This window comes from Pogonomyrmex barbatus, unplaced genomic scaffold (assembly GCF_055798465.1).
Source record: "Pogonomyrmex barbatus isolate J1 unplaced genomic scaffold, ASM5579846v1 scaffold4, whole genome shotgun sequence".
NCBI lineage: Eukaryota > Metazoa > Arthropoda > Insecta > Hymenoptera > Formicidae > Pogonomyrmex > Pogonomyrmex barbatus.
In genome coordinates this window covers 9,766,593-9,784,894 of record NW_028297138.1, presented here as the reverse complement: position 1 = coordinate 9,784,894, position 18,302 = coordinate 9,766,593, and the positions used below count along the sequence as shown (strand labels likewise).

Here is an 18,302-nt window from a genome sequence, read left to right as displayed (position 1 = left end):
ACATAATTTTCGGGCCATCTATAATTCTGGCCCGGGCTCGGGAGCTTTGAAGTTCGGTCGTATAATCGTTTCCCCGATGGCGCGTTATTCATCTTGCAGGAGGCGCGAGAGAACACACCGGTGCGATCTGTAACCGCGGTATGTGATAAAACTCGGTAAATGCGAGGATAATCCTCTCCGGAACGGGGATTCCCCCCTCTCTCTCTCTCTCTCTCTCTCTCTCTCTCTCTCTCGCAAGGCGGGAGTCGTAAAGTGCGAGCGCGAAAAGACGACAAAAGAAACCCGTGCGAAATCTGCGACGACGACCGGATGCTGCATACCGTCTAAGAGCATACACGAAACGCTACGACCGAACCCGTCAGTTGGCCAAGCTCGCCGCTTTTACGACGGACTTCCGCCACAGCGTCGCATTATTGTGAATCACTTATACGACGACAAACTCCTCTCCGTTCGCGAGGAAGGGAGCGCTGGGGTGAAGGGGGATGGGAGGGAGAAACACTTATCAAATTTACAGATCCACCGTTTCGCGATGACACGTACTCCATAGTTTCTTCTACCAGCATTTTTACGACGCCATGGTGCCGTAAATATGCCATTCAACATCTATAAAGCGCCAATGTAGTCGCTCGTTGATAACGCTATCCGTTTATGGTTTGTTTTTTCGTTTTTTTTTTTTTTTTTTTTTTTTTACGCAACACGCCGTTAAAATCAAACAACCATTACTACGGTTGTTAGCTTCGATATTATCAATAGGCAAAATTTAAACGCAGTCGAATCACGTGCGTGAAAGAAAAGGAAATGTATGTATTTGATGTATTGTTTCGCATATTATTTTTCATCTTTTTGATTATCGGAGAAACGTATATATCAGATAAAATTAATTTCGATCCCGATAATAACGGGATTTCTGTTTTCAATATCCTTTTCCTTCTCTTTAATTATTTACATTTCATACAGATGTTTTATTCGTATTATTTAATTATAAACGTATTATTAATATTAATTTATTACGTACGACATATTATTCTGACATCCCGGAATATATCTGATGCGGTAAAATTCGGCTGGTATCGGTCGTCGGGGCTATGGCACCTCCAACCGTATTTTCATTTAACACGATCGTAGATTTCAAAGTTGCATAAATCACCATCGGCTGTCAGCATTTTTTGATGATTAAGCTGTAAGCTGGAAGGCAAGATTTATAACCTGTTCCGAGGTATAGTTTTATTGACGACTCGGAGCAGAACGAGAGTTCGTATTTAAACCGAATTTGGAAATATTCCAGCGACGGCTGTTCAGCCTTTTCTTATACGAACGTTCAATCCGGCACCGGAGAATCGAGCATCGCGCAGAAACGGGGGCAAGCTAACGATTAATTGCATAAATTATTATCGTCGCTTTACCAAGGGATATCTATAAATCAGAAATAATTTCTCCAGCCATTTAGAAGCTGTTATATATGTTTCCACTATAGATTTTTCATGGTACGATTCAACTTTGTTGAAAAAGCTAGAAAAAACAATTCGCGCATGGCTGCAGCTTTACGTTGATGAAGTAAACGTTTGCCAATTATCAATTATTATATAGCTATATAGAGATAGAGATCGGCTCATGCGATTAATCAACGTCAATCGTGCATGTGACGCGATGCAAAAATAACAGTTTGCTACCATGTCACTGATTTGCACTTCTGTGTATGTGTATGTATATATATATATATATATATATGCATCGCAGGTTGTCGTAATGTGATTTTATAATATAAATATGAGATATGCTTGAAAGCATATAATAATCATAAAATTATGTGATAATATTATGAGTAACATTTTATCAGTAATGCACCTCATTTTACAAATAGGAAAATATTGAATTATGGGGAGAGAGAGGTGAAAGAGAAGTAACGTAGATACAAACGTGTGATAATAAATAAATAAATAAAACGGTACTTTTATAAAAAAATTTATAAGTTTAATTTGCAATATCATTACAATATATATATTGAGAAGTTAAGAAAAGAAGAGCAGAAAGAAATTAACTGATCTTTCTAGATGAAAAGATTTTTCAAATAGATTTTCCGATGCGGTAATTCCTGTATATAATTGGAAACTCGGGAAATCAGACAAATCTGAAATATTCAATGTACACCTTTTGCGCGGTAATTCCGCAGAAATGTATGGATTTCCTTTCTGATCGGGGAGCTTAGGGGCCGCGAGGTGTAGTCCCAGATAAATGAAGAATGACAGCGTCGACGTAACAGCGAGCGACTCCGCCGCGCCGGCAGTTGTTGTTCTCGATATGACATGCATGAATAATTTAATCCGCCATTAAATATTCCGACTGATAAATAAGTTGCACGAAAGTGTGTGTGTGTGTGTGTGTACGGTTGACGCTCGCGGAATTCACGGAAGATAGTCCTTCCAGTTATATCTGCTGGGGGGGGGGGGGTATAATTAAAATGAATACGGATATGAAAATAAAAATCAGAGATTTCCTCTCTGAGTTTTCCCGCCGCGAAAATCGGACCACAAATGGCTTCAACGTGATTGCGAAGTTATATAAGCACGTATCATACACTCTCATTTTATTATCAATCAGTGTTATTCGAGATTTATATTAGCGTCTCTGCCCTTATTCTTAATGCGACTCATATATTTTCACGTCCTCCAATGCGAATATCTCACAAGTAAGTTCTGAAAAGTGTTTTTTCGGATCATAAATCGGATCTTGTATAAAACGATAATTAAATCAATTTAATATAACGAGAGAATATGTTCAAATGGCAGAATGTAATAATGTAATGGGCAAATATTTGGCAAGATCTTAGGTGCTTAATAATTTCTTTATTAATTATTAGATTTAAGAATGAGGTTTTCTCGTATCGGAGAATAAGATAATATTCATATTACTCGAGAGTTATTACATTGAAATATTAACATCGCGACTGTCACAAGGATGTTTATAAGTCGCGTCTGTAGTGGTACACCGAATATGATGCGTGTGCGAATCGAGATGGCGGGAGAAGAATATCGAAGAATATAGAAATGTCACGCCGAGTGATGGACGGAATAAGAGAGCGCGACGTGCTCGGAGAGATTGTTTGGTGAAAAATGCTCCCGGGGGCCGACAGTATCGACGTCTTCGAGAAATTAAGTTCGGCCAAGAAAAATGAAATACACGCCACGGGGGCTGGATGGAAAATATTTTGACAGAATATCACCCGTCCAATAAGGGAACACCGTGGGTTCCGCTCGATGGAGAACGTCGTCTCCGGTCGACGCAAGCGCGTCCGCCACCGTCGCCGTAATCAACCAATTAAATCCTCATGCTACGTAATTTCCTGAATAATAACGTACGCCGCGCGCGCAACGACGTTACATCAGATGTTTTAATCACGCTCATAATCAAAAGCTCTAATATACAAGCGATTCAATTAAATAATATCCATCGCGCGTGGATCATTCATAGAATTTAGCGAAGAAACATACGAATTTTTTTAACGGATCGTAGAAGAGATCAAATTTCAAAATTAAATCGTTTATTCAATTTGTTTACATTTCGTAATCAAGCAGGTATCTTATTACGGCGTTCAAGCTAAATATTTTTGTGAAGGACCACGAGTCTCTCAAATCGGACTGATATCATGTCATAACGAATTAAACAACTTTTTATTATGCGCCGGAGGATCGGCGCAACGGCACTCTTCGAGTTTTCTTTCGTGGATTCTAGGGGGGGGGACTAGCGGTGATAGTGGATATTACGGAGTCTCTCATCCGTGAAACCAGGAGAACGTTACAAGCTGAAGCACGTGCTACATCAGCGTGCCCGCTTATTGCTATGCATTGTGCAAATTGACAAGTCAATTTACATTGGCAAAACCAACGCGGTCGGCCGGGGATAGGAAGGACGAATCCCTCAGGACACATCGTGACCGAGACGCGCTCTCACGAGCTCCGGCTTCGCCCGCACAGGATATATCCGGGATGAAATGCTGCAAGCTTATTTCCGGTATCAAGGTCGATGCTGCGAGATAAACCGATCATTAAATAAGTCCCGCCTGCACGTGTCAACGAAATACATGGGCTGCGGAAGGAATCAGACCGCGAGATTCGTCAACTTTGTCAACGTGCTGCATACCGAATTCTCAAAGCGATCGCATTAATTAACAAATTACGGGGCGTAGAAACGTCGGTTAAACAGCTCGCGGAGTTTCAATAGTTTTCGCTATGTAATAACGCGATAATAACGGGGGGGGGGGGTCTCGTTACATTATTATTAAATTTCGACGCGATGTAATCGGGGAAACCGGATCGGGGAAAATATTTGAAATACCGCTGTATGCAAATAGAAACACGCAGTACTGGTAATCATGCGCGTATCTTTCAATTAACAGAGAGATTACAAATGTAATTCCCTGACAGAAATGCAACGCAAACAGTACGTATCGCGTTTCATTTCGTAAACTAAATAATCTGTTAATCTTAAATGTGTACCTCGCTCTTGTGAAGTATTCGGGGAGCTCGTATTTCCGCTCCGCGAAAGGAAATTAGTACGGCCGATATGCCACGTCAATATTTTTTTCTTCCTCGGAAGTCATGTCGTATCATTTTACGCTAATCGACGTCGCATACAAGTTGCAAACTGCGAATGGCAGGTGAACGTGACTAAAAAGTTATAAACCCTTTAAAAACTGCAAGCGGAATGTTCCGCGAAAGCTACCCAAAATTGAAAAATGTTAGCGCCCGACGTTAATATGATTCCCCCCGTGTTCGATTAGAGTACGCTTTAGGTCAGCATACGTTATTTTATTTTGTCTAATAAGCTTTTTCGTAACACCGCTCGCAACCATCGATTGTCTCTGTATGAAATTTCAGAAGTGAGAAATTTGCTGCAAATATTTTCAAAAAAAAAAAAAAAAAAAAAACCGAATCACACGCGGATAAAAATTCAGAAAGTCATCCAGCCAATCTGTTTCGACGAGCAAAAGCGCCGGCGTATATTGCATATAAATAATCAAAGCAGAATCGAAATATTAAACAATGACAGGCTGATCGGGAAAAGAATGCTTTTGCTAGATATACTTTATTCAAAAGCGTATCTATGATGCAACGACATGAGCTACCACTACGAATAAATCCACAAATTTGCACAAACGGCAAATAATACCGTGCGGTCTGTCCGCGAAAACATTTCAATTATTATAAATACATTTTTTATCCATTCCCCAAACGCCAAATGTTACCGGATGATATTTATCCAGCTACGGGAACGAATCAAATATTTCATATCTGATATAACATTCGCGCGCTGTGGTGCTGGCTTATCATTTACATCGATAAAGTATTTGTAAATTTAATGCGCTTCCTAATACATTGAATTGAATAGTTAGCGAGCTCATTCGTATGCTCGACACAGAAATATTCGCGTTCCTCTCCACTCGAGCGTATGAAAGATTTACTTCGCATTACATTAAATATATCTCGATCATATTTATAATTGATAATAGTTTCAGGCAAGTGCCAAAGAGATGTGTGAAGCGAGTTTTATATATATATATATATATATATATATATATATATATATTTATTTATTTATTTATTTATTATATATATATTTATTATTTATTGGCAATATTTGTTGCGAATGCGATTTAATAAAAATCAATAGAATTTTCGGACCTGTGAATTTACTTGAACTTATTGTTGCAAACATGATATTTGTGCAGACGTGCAGACAGTATTATAATATTAAAAAATCAAATTATATTTAATTCTAAATATATGACGAAAAAACTGATAAAAAGTTCTGGAAATAACAATTTTGCTAAGCTATCTAAAAATACCAAATACAGATATGAAAAATTAATTTTGCTGATCTATCAAAGTAATTATATAAGCCGCTTAAATTGATTACTAGAATATTAAGTTTTTACAGTTTCACAAGTATCAGCTCAAGTATCAGTCTTATTAAACTTTAAATGTCCTACATAATTATTTTGATGATCTAACAAAATTATTTTTAGATCTAAATTTTTAGCAAAACCATTTCTTTCCGTGTTTGATTATTTATTTTTTATTTTGTTATATACGATTTACATTATTATATATATAACAACTTTACATAAATCACGTCGTTTCTTTTTCGATACAATTCTTTATGTGCGATTTTACATTATATATAAACAAGCGCCATGTACTGACACAAAAGATCGAGACTCCTTAGATTCTCTTTACATATTTGCGAATAAGGAACGTCTTGAAGCCGCAAGATGCGATCTTCAAATACAATTGCGTTAAATTCAATATACTCGGTCTGCGTACAATCGTCTAGGCCGATTTACGTCGTTAGGAACTCTATGTGGGTCAAATCGAAACGGACCGCCGACCGCAAAGTCCGAAGCCTACTACACGGTTCTCTCCCTCCCTCCTCCCCTCTTCCCTTTGATATTATCGATTCAGACTGCACGGTGCGCTCCTGCCGCTGCTGCACGACAGCCGTTTGCGTACATGCTTCCCGCGATATGACAAACAGCATGACGCAAGCGACGCCTGCAACGTCGCCGATATAATGCACATGTGTCGTTGATACGGCACGAAACGTCAAGACGTGTTTTCGAACGTCGCTATAACGATCGAGGTAGAGGCAAAGCAAGGCGAAGGGTGCGAATCGAGGGAAATGCTTGATACGTCTTCTCAAGTACCCGGAGGAATATATATCGCGAGCCTAAAATACGTGCCTCCAATCGTTGTGGCGCGATGTGGAAAATTTTGTTATTCTAATTAATACGCGCGCAGCTGCCGAGACATTTTACGTCGAGTCATCTGCGACCGTTTGTACTCCGTAATACTTATGGAATTGAGTGTCTCAAGCAATACATCGGATATGATGTGAGAATAATTACTTTTATAACGCGAGACGAGGGAGGGGCGTGTATGAGATAAACGTGTCGCAACATCCGAATGATATGAACTTTCGTACGAGCGTGACGGAAAAACACACGTTCTTCTCGATGTGCGGAAAACACGTTGTCTCGAATTCCACCGGGGCGTGAAAGCTTATATTAGATACCAGACACGACGTACACTCTCGCGGATGTGAGAGTAAACGACGCGAGAGAAACAGGGTCGTCGGTTAGCGAAAGAGAGAAATATTTTAACCATCGGCGCCGATGGCACACCGGAAGCCATTACGCGCGTCGAACAACGAACATGCGCAACAAAACTGCTTGCCACGCCTGTCAGTCCCATCAAATCATCTGTCGTTAAAGTGCGCGTACTGGTCCGCGGCGGTGTATCTTTGATGCGACGGAGTGACGAACGAGAAAAAGGAGAGAGAGAGAGAGAGAGAGAGAGGAAAGAGCAGGGAACGCGATATGCTGAACCGGCATTTCGGCGAGATTTCCTAATTCCGCCGCGGCTTTAAATCCCGATTTTTAGGTAAATCCGCGGAAATGCAGGCGGATATGCGATCGCGGCATCCACATCCGTAAAAGAAACTCGATGGTCCACCGCACTCCATTAATCCTATCAGTCGTAAGGAGTAATACTCTAATTTTCTCCGAATTTACGAGGATTTTACGAGCGCACATGTCATATGCCGTCAGTCGACATGATTTATCGACGAACTCGCTTGATATAATACTATCTTTCCAGCACGGAAATCATTATAGAGAAATTTGTTTAATAATTCCATTTCCTTGATGTACGTATATAATCGTGTTCGATTTGGATGTACGTGGTGAACTGAAAAAAATAGTTTTAAAAATTTATAATTTTATTAAGATAATTATTATGCATACACAAAGGAAATAAAAACTTATTATTTTTATATTTTGCGCGGTTTTTCTATTAAATTATTTATATTAAAATTATTATTATTTGACTTCAAATTTTATGCAAATCGAAAAAGTTACAATATATATTATTTGTTTGAAATACTTATTTATAATAAAATATCGGCAATCAAGAACACATTGCGAGTTATACATTGCGAACTTATAAATGTCACATGCATTTTTTTAAATCCAGCACGAGTTATTGTGCACGGATGATTTTTCTTTTCTCGTTACATAAGAAAATAATGGAGACCAGCGGAGTGCGCTTTCAGGACTGACATAGAAGCATACAGAGCCGAGACGTTTTTATCGAACAAGCTACGTAATTGTAAAAAATGTTATTTATACCTCGGCTGCGCCATAGAGCGACGCAAACGAACGCTTGTTGCACTTTAGAAGTCCGGCACAAATTTTATTTCTGGTAAAAGACGTTCTGGTAGAATCTTATTTGTCGACACGATCCAGCCTCTCAATATTTTCGATATCTCGTCGACCACGACTACGAAAAAAAGGCGAGGTCTATCGTCGACGTAGAAAAGCGTCAAAGCGAGCTCGAACTTCGGCGACGATGTTCTCTAAAATCTCTATGAATAGCTCAAAATGTTCCGTCATTGTCACTGCATCCATGCATGCTAAAGGAAAACAAAAGAGACGAGGGAAAAAGGGTGTTAAATAAATACAGAATTTAATTTGAGAGAAAGGATTGCTGCTTTTCACAACACGAATAACCCGCGCGTGATGCTCCCTCGACGTACCGAATTTCCTCTTCGCGAGCATACTGAATTTTTATTGCGGCCTTATTGCGGCGTATCTATACGCGAATGCATCCAAACTCTCGTACGATCTCGTATGATATTCAGCCAAGAATGTTTTATTGAAGACGAAAAGCGTCACGTCGCTCGGCCTTCATCTTACGAAACGCATGTAAAATGTCTGATTTGTAATGCGTGCAGAAACAGCCGTTATTACATATGTCGTTATATAACATCGTTTAATGAGAGGAACGAAAGTCGCGTAATTACACACTATGCAAAAAGCAACATTATTTTTGCTTTATTTTTTCGTATTTTTGTCAATAACAGTCGCTATCGATGTGTAAATATGTTCTTTAATGTGACGTTATCGTTGAAATAGTAAGCAATAAATTAATTTAAATTAACGGAGATGTTTATCCTAATATCAAATGCGGTTATACGTGTATAAGTGTAAACGAGCAATAATAAGTTGATACTTATCGCATTATGCGGGCATTCACGCATCACCGAATTATATAATCACGCAAAATCTCGCCTGGGAGCGAACCAAATACGATATGTAATTGCATACAAAGTGAAAAATTATTCTGATAGAATGAATTCATTTATATGCCGCGTGAGCAAATTGCGTTTTTATCAATATGCAGACATATCGCCTTTGACTTGGCAAGCTATATTTTTATTACGTACGTGACATAAAATATCAATCTCGTGATCGTCTATAAAAAGCGCATTAATTTCAAAGGAAAATTTCGAAAAGTTTGACTAAAAATAGGACATGAGTTTTTTTAATTCAATATTTCAATTAATCGACTAACTTAAAGCTTTGTCGATGATAGTAATTGTCGTTGATAGTAATTTAAGTCGACAACTGTGACGAAAGCAATTTATATGGTGCAGCATAATTAAAAATAAAGATTCTTCTCTCATGCCCATTTTTACCAAAGTAGATTAATTTTAATCTTGATTCTACTTACTTTTCCTCTTGTTCTAATTCGAAAAATTAGAAAAAGATAAAAGATAGATTTAAACCGAGATTAAAATTAACCTATTGATAAAAATGGATATCACTCGAATTTTTAGAAAATCTCTCTCTCTCTCTCTCTCTCTCTCTCTCCCTCCCTCTCTCTCTCTCTCTCTCCCTCCCGTTAATTCTGTCTAATCATTTCGCATTTCTGTGTTTAGTACCCATATCACACATCGTGGCACTGGTCGGAGATTCCGCCTATCTTCCCTGCGACATATCAACCACTCACGAGGGGGACTCCGTGCATCTTGTGCTCTGGTATCGCGAGGATCTCGGTACATCAGTTTACAGGTAAAGTGCAATCAATCTGTAGGGGAAACGTGCGCACACGCGGACGTACACGTGCACACATGTACAGCGATTTGCAAACTACCGCCGGTCGTTCCTCTGTCGCAACAGGAACGGACTGCAAACAGCCCGTCGGCGCAATACGAGATTGGTAGTCGCTTTTATCCGAAAATTGTCTTCGAACTCGATTTTCCCCATCGCACCGCTCAAAGAATGCATATCGTGTTTGCGATAGGAGTCACCGTTGAATATTGCATAAGTATCGATCCGTTGAAAGATTGTTGAAAAAAAAAAAAAAAAGAACAAAACGGTCGAAGCATCGTCAAGAACTGCGCCATAGGCATTTTGCTGGCACGACGAATTAATTACACAGACGGAAACGTAATAAATGCTTAAGGAAATGATATTGCTATTAGTGTTATTGTTATATTGTTATATTAAATTGTCCATCACAATTATCACTATTGTCACTGTTAATACTATTGTTGTACTGTCACTATTATTTTATGAAAACTTGTGAGAGATTGAATTAATGTTTATACATATATATAATCAATTTTGCGGTGCACTCTTTGGAAGAGGCAGGAGGAGAATGACGCTTTTCAATCATTGTTTGGATTTTAATTCGAAATAATGTAGATTGGATTTCGTGGCTACGCATTACGTAACTGTTTCCCATCGCGTCATGACGCACATACTAATATCAGGATGGATGGTATCGTGATACCGCTGAAAATACGTGTTTACCGTTGAAAAATATTTAAAAAAGAAACGCGATAAAGAGAGCGAGAGAAAGAAAAAAATCGCAACGCGAATATTTTGCGCGTGCACGTCGCCGGGTCGTTTTCGGGGGTAGCGCAAACAGATTTAAATGTTTCATATGATTTTGCATCAGTTTTTAATTACCCGTCACGTGCCGCTTGTCAGATGGTTTGCCGGTGATACCGTCGGGCCGTCGCGCAGTTTTTTCCGAGCTCATCGGGGAAAATGCGATGAACGCTCTCGTAGATAACGAAATTTTGCGACAGTTTCATCGACGCGCAAACGCCGGCCCGGCGTCTTAACCGAGTTAATCCTGGTAGACAATAAAATTGCGTCCGCCCGGTTTCCCTATCGCGCGTCGTGATTTTGCCCCATTTTCATTTTCCCTCACGTATTCCCATAAACTACATGAACTATGCAGAAAACAAACAGATTGCACCTTATCTCGGCATTTTTGCTAGCTCGTGCCCGAAAATGCAGTTAATTATTCTCGTCGCGTTGAAAGTATCTTTAATTTACTACGAAAGTCTACGAAGACAAACTGAATATAATTAATTCAGTAATTAATGTGATTGGCGACTTTTCGCCTTTGCAAGAATAATTAGTATTATTATTTATTAATCTTATTTTTTTTTTTAATCTTGACGATAAACGTCGATCACCAAACGTTACTTATTTTTAACATCTGTTTAAAACTGTTTAATTTTAATCACATCACAGCACTCGCAAGAAAAAACACATTTCATTAATGAACGTAGAGAAGTGCGAAAGTGATATTATGTGTATCATGATATACTTAATCAACGGGAATCAACGAAATTATTTAAAATAATTTAAAATAATAAAATTTAAAATAATTTGAAATAATGAAATTTAAAATAATTTCAAGTAATAAAGTTTAAAATAATTTAAAATAATGATTGAATAATTTTATTAACATTATTAAATTGAGATCGGTTGATTTCGTTATGACGCTCGAAGGTGATCTTTGTTTTTATACTTGTGTCGCGCCAAACGTTTATTATTCTACTCGGCTCGCTCGATCATTTTGAACTAGCCTTACAACGCCATCGCATCCAGTCGGAGGTCGCTCCGCGTTGATCGAATCTCATGGCGTGATATCGAACGGAGAACGATCATCGTATTTCGTGTTACATTCTCATTCGAAGTGGTTCGTACGAATAGCGTCGAACAAGTAAGGACGGCTCTTTCGTGGATTACATCGAATTGAAACGCGATGATTGTAGCATTTTGAGACGCGGCTCGTTATGCGGACTCTTACGACTGCTCGCAACGTATGTTTATCGCGTTCGATGGAAAATTCTCCGTGCAACGGGAGAGAACCAAAGTACAGATAAGTAATCATATTTTCTCGAAAAAATAAAAAACGTCGTGATCAGAAGTGTAAAAAATATAGAGTTGAATAAGCGTGAATCCAATGGAGATTACAAATAACCATTTCGTTCCGCCGAAACACTTTGTTAATTATTTTCAACAGCTGTAAACCCCATTTTAGATCCTTGTTTTTTAACGCAAAATTATTATGTACGGACGATACATTGCATTTTTCATAAACAGCTCTCTCTATCTGCAACGCAGATTAGCGGTGGCTGCGTTACGCTAAGTACTTTATACTCGAACGTTGTGCTTAACATGCAGCTCTCGTACCGCCCGCGCCATTATCCGCTTCCTTTCATAGAAAAGCAGAAACGCCGTCCGACGCTGAGAGTGTCCCCGATTTGCGAGTTTAAAATCTTTTCAAACGCGTTATGATACGCGTACCGAGAAACTCACCGTCACGCGGTAGCGTAACGGATCTTAAAAAGCGGGGAAAAATAGCAACGGGCGCTTAAGCGGATTCGTTCGTCCGAGAATTCCGCGAGGATATGCGTTTATTCGCGGGCGTTAAGTCGCGGAATACTTTTCATTTTCCGACGATAATAATCGCGCGAATGGGGAATACAAACTAGACGGATATCCGCTATTTGCGCTCGGAATGTTAATAACATTCGGCGTGTCGCGGGAAGAGGGAGAACGGTAGAATTTGAGAAATTTAAAACCTCCCCCTCCCCCCGTCGTACAAATTAGTATCTCATCATGTAAATCATTAGGCGGTAATTAACGGCGAAAGAGAATGCAATCGCCGTGAAATGAAATCAATTATAGCAGTATAATTATTACAATTTGATAGCGTTCGCGGCTTGAAATAATGATTGCCCGCTGTATATAATGATCAGTGGAGAAACTTTAATTATGTGCCAATTACAACGGCCGCGATAATGCGTTGGGACTAGAGCGCGATTTAAACTATGCAGCGCGAAATCCCTCGTGGATTTTAATTTATTCCTTCGTGTCGACTGATGAATTCATTCGCGGCCGCCGGCCGCGATGGAACAACGCCCAATAAACATTAATCGAAATTATCGCGGTAATGACGCCTGCCATTAAAATCGCCGCGTTCAATAGGCATATCTTTTAAAATCGAGTATCGAATCATCCGATGGACAATTGACGAGGGAAACACGTGGCCATCCGCGTTTACCGATGGCTCGCCGTTAAAGTCGATGGCAGCTGAAATGTCATTTTCGGCGAGTTCGTTTCGCGAATTTTTTTCTGCCTTCGATACCAAATTTTTCGATATTCGCCATCGAAACGTCGACTTCGGACGAGCAACCATATGATACGAGAGGTTTTTCCGTTAAAAATTTATCTTTCTCTAAAAATACATTTCTTTTTGTGTATTTACGTATTCAAAGTATATCTTTATGATTTTTTTCAATTTAAGAGTCTTTTTTAAAGCATGATCCGCTTTAAATTAATTTAAAAACGCGAGTTTATCTTCTCTTAAAGCTTAATTCAGTTCCGAAAATCCTTTACTTTTAGTATTATTCATTTGGTCGCGTCATCTTTACATCAGAAAAATTATCGATGAACGAGTCAAAAAAAGTTATTATTAAGAATGTAATGTGGTAAAAGTAGGACACTCTACTTATTGCCAGTGTCTTTAATATTTACACCTCGCCTCCCGTCAGAGGCTGGCGTCTTTACAGAACTTTTTACGTTGCTTTAAATATCCTCCTTGTATCGATTCTTTCAGCAAGGTTCCCCCGATGGAAAAAAAGGTCTCGTAACAAAAAAAAAAAAGAAAAACGCAAAAACTTCATTGTATGACGGGATCACGGAGAAAGAGAAAAGTTAACGGGTCGACGCAAAACCGACGACGCGACATCGCGGCGGCGAGAAAATCTCTGTTTTACGGGAATGATAAAACAATCGGTTTTGCAGTCCGTTTCACTTCCTCAGTGCAAACATTCGCTACGGTTTTGTCTTTATAACAATTCCCGTAACGAGTATTTTATTTACAAATGAAATTATCCTCGCTATAATTCAGCGAAGCAGCGCCGTACTTTTCAGGTAGATATTTTCATTCGTTTGCTTATTATTGCAGGTGACACATATCGTAAACAGTGTGATACGGTATTTTGAAAATCTGTCTGTCGGATTATTTACATGACTGGTCGGTTGACTGCGTCATAAAATATTCTTGCAAAGTGTACTGTACGTAATACAACATTTTGCATGACCTACATTTTTTAATGACATTACGAACGCGTTTATCTCGATGAATAAAATTTTATTCGCACTTTTTATAATTCCGATGCAATTTAATCCTTCAATTCGCGTCTCTAAAGCAGAAATTATCGCATTATTATAATCATTATTACATGCTAAATTCATTTACATGTACATTTTAATGTGTATGCTATCAAAAAGTGAAGAGAATTTATAATCTATGTCGGCACTAATACGATCAAATTCTCTATTAAAATACTTTTGATACAGCTTAATAACATAAACTCCCTTTTGTCGGGGAATGAGAGAGGAGAAGCGAATGCACGTCCATTATAAATATTCACCTGTTATTGATCGCAAAACAGATTGTGCATCAGTCGAAGGAGATTAATGAGTAAAAACGGGAGATCACATCGTCAATGCGTTGCTCGTTTGTCCATTGTTAATGTCATTTTCTGTTGCAGTATCGATGCCAGGAATCCGGAAGGCAGCGTTCCCGAAAGATGGTCGGACGACAACGTATTCTCGCATCGCGCATATTTTATGCTGGACAAGCAACCGGCGCAACTGGGGGTCGAGAACACGAGGGAAGAGGATGCTGGAATATACAGGTGTCGTGTCGATTTTCAAATCGGCCAAACGAGAAACTCCAAAGTCAATTTAACGGTAATCGGTAAGTTTATTCAATTGTAAGCTGTTCCCGATAGAAGAGAAAGGGAAATTTTCAGGGAGTTTGGAAAATTGTATTAAAGTGCATTAGAGTTGTAACGTTACACCGCGAGCGATTCAGAGTTGATGCATCATTACTAGATTACAACCCAATTATTTGTATGCAACTTTCGCATTTGATTAGCTTTGCCCAATGAATTAGGTCTGCTTCATCCAAATTGTACCGCTTTATCAGCGATTACGAACAGCGTTCGCGACATTTCGCGGTATTTCGTATGTGAAGAATACCTGTGATCATGATTGTAATATAAATCCAAAATGGAAAGTTTTGCAACTCCATATATATACGATGTACGTCGGTGTTTTGCAGTTGGAAAGAACCAATCTGGTGAATTAACACGGCAACATGCATCTTGGATTTTATCTTACGTTATATTAAACGCGTTATCGCAGAAATTTCCTGTTAAATTCTCTATTTTTACTCGTAGTAGCAAGAAAGTGTTCGGAAAGATTGTTCCGAGTAACCGGAGCCAATTGTAACTTTGTCCAAGAGCTTCTCCCTGTACATAATTACCTCTTTCATTAATACCCAATTAGCCGCTTGAGCGCCGGCTACTCAACGTGTATTGCGATTATGCTAAAAATGACACGAAAGTTTTACGGACTTCGTATAAGTACTGCCTTAAAGTTACGTGTCGCCGTACTTTCGCAACTTTACTCTTATAAAACCATCGTAAGATATCGCGAGTGCTTAAGGTGCGGGAGTTGTAAGGATCAACTTGAGACTCATTGCCCGAGGTCGCCGAAAAGGACCTTTATACTGGCATTAAAGCCATTTGATGTTTGAGAAAATGTGGCGAGTACCAGTAGATACCAACAGGTTGCCAACTACGGAGCGATAATTATTTGTCGCTTTTACGACGATCTATTAAAACCGATTTATATCGTTCTCGAACGATGTCTAATCAAAATTACACGTTAGGGAGACGCAATATGTAATTTTAATTATTTTTATTATTGAATTTATTATTTATTATTCTATTCTTATTCAACCAACTTCTACTTCTACTTCTCACAAATGCTTTATAAAAATTTTAATTACTATTTTTTACATATAAAAATATTTAATTTAAATAAGAGGATCTAAAATGTTATCTTATCTGTCCTAAGTGAAATCGTAAATTATAGCAAAAATTCTAATTAGAGCGGTTTTTTAAAACTTTCTTTTTTTAAAACCGCGAGCGCGCGTTTTAATATTACGCCTTATTTCCGACCACGTTTTTCGTTGTCGGTCGACGTGACGCGCATTTTCTGCACGCTAACAAAAGAATCGTAAAACGGCAATTAAGCGACGTAATAAATTCGAAATAAAGTAAGCGGCTATCGGGACGAGGCGAGCATATACATCGCCGGAGGAAGGTGGAGCAAGAGGAGGAGGAAAAGAATAAGAGAGAGGGGAGGACGGAGGGCAGGACGGAGGGGAGGATGGAGGTCAAGGAGAGAAAAAGGAATCCAATTAACATCCTGTTGAAAAGTTATGGAAACGCTAACGGGCGAGTGTGCGTCACCTCGGGATTCGCCGTTGGCCGGCATGTGCCAAGGAATTTTTCCTGCGGGGTAATTAGCTCCCCCGGCGCGTCCTTCCCACCGACATTTCGCACGTCCTGCTACGAGCTCGCAGACACTCCAACCGTTGGTAAACCTTTTCCAGATGAACGCCAATTAACGTGCCTCTACTCCCATCGCGCTTTTCCCAGCGAAATTGCACATCACTCTCTCTCGCCGGTTTCCTTTTTCCCACAATAGAAGTTACAAAATATCCGAACAATAACCGATTAAATATACCTTTCATTATGGTTCAATGAGGGAAAATAAATCAAATCGATCTGTCGAGATTTAATCAAAAAATTCTATTTTTTTTTTATTTTTAACATGAAATTAATACTCTTGACAAAGTAATTTATCTCTGTCAAACTATTTTGATAACGTTCAATAAAGTTAATGTATAAATATAATGTTAAATCATCATGCGTTTCCTCTATTTGATTGCCACAGTGTAATATCGCTCCAAGGATTGATGATAGTTATTAATGCACACAATCGCGATCGTTATCGTTTTACAACGAGGAGGAGTATGAACTCGCGAGACAGGCAAGAATGGGAACGCCGTTAAACGTTGCGCTCACGGAATTTAAATCGCTCTCCTTTACAAGCGCGTTCGCGTTCCGTTGCATATTTGCGCGTCGCAACCGTCAAAGGTGTGCGCCGAACGGACGGAGGCGAGAACGACGGAGGGATATATACTCGAATCAGATGCACCGTCGCGACAGTGTCAGGAAGAATAGTGAATGAGGGTGAAAAGGGAGCGACTCGACCATTAGTAGTAGCGAATTTGCTTTCTTAAGATGGGCACGTTTTGCATTCGTAGATACATGGCAGATAACGGATCTGTTGAAACTCTACATTATCAGGTGACGAAATTAAATTTCCTGTCGCGTTCAAGTGAATAGCAAATGTGAAAAATAAGAAAATATCCCGTTTATTGGGAAATACATGTTCCAGCGAAAAAAATTTGATGATACAATTCCTATCTTATAACATATTTTTATTTATACAGAAATTATATTAACGTTATGTGAAAAATAGAACCTAATTAAAATTATTTAAATTATATAAATTGAAATAATAATAACACGCATAATAATTATTAACTTTTACATGACAGATGATTTTATTTTAAAAAGAGCATGATTAATTAATCGCACGCTCTATTGTAAGGTAAATGTTTGTCTAGTCCAATAGACAGAATTCCTGCGAAGTCTTCTTGTCGAGCTCTCCCAGACGTTCGTAAATATCCAACTCGTCATATTTTCTGCCAAGAATACCGGTGCCTGTATCACGACAGTTGCCCGAGAGTTACCGTATCGTGGAACTTTGTGTTTGACAGTGGTTTCTAATAAAAAAAAAATAAATAAAAGGAATAAAGGAGGGTGAAAAGTTTGGTACACGGGGTTTGGTCGACGGGAACCAGATCTTTGACCCGACGTTAAAGCTTTGGTAAACGAGAGCATTTATCGTAGCAAGACGCTGTGTCCCCTTTCGGTCGGACAAGAAATACAAGGTATTCCAGTTCCGAAAGTATAGAATGTAATTCGATAAATTTTCCACGAGATACTGGCGATTTCAGAGGGGGCATACCTCGCAATTTCTGTCGGCCAATATTGACATTTCAATGCATTACATTGACATTAACGCGCGTACAAGCGGACATAAATTTTGTGTATATTTTATAATTTTACAAAATAATAATGATACGCATTTATCGGGAAACGTTTGCAAATATTTTATCGTATATTCTTTAATAATTATCGAATTAATGTTTTGGACCATCAAT

The 18,302-nt window shown here is 38.8% G+C and overlaps 1 protein-coding gene across 3 annotated transcripts in view; it reads left to right on the top strand.

Annotated features, from left to right (window-relative positions):
- LOC105423587 (neural cell adhesion molecule 2) overlaps positions 1 to 18,302 on the top strand; it is a 236,300-nt gene that overhangs the window by 159,012 nt on the left and 58,986 nt on the right. For all 3 annotated transcript variants that reach the window (XM_089080844.1, XM_089080842.1, XM_089080843.1), the window contains 2 exons: positions 9,775 to 9,907; positions 14,704 to 14,912. In XM_089080844.1, the coding sequence (XP_088936970.1) occupies positions 9,775 to 9,907; positions 14,704 to 14,912 (342 nt within the window). The remainder of the gene's footprint in view (positions 1 to 9,774; positions 9,908 to 14,703; positions 14,913 to 18,302) is intronic.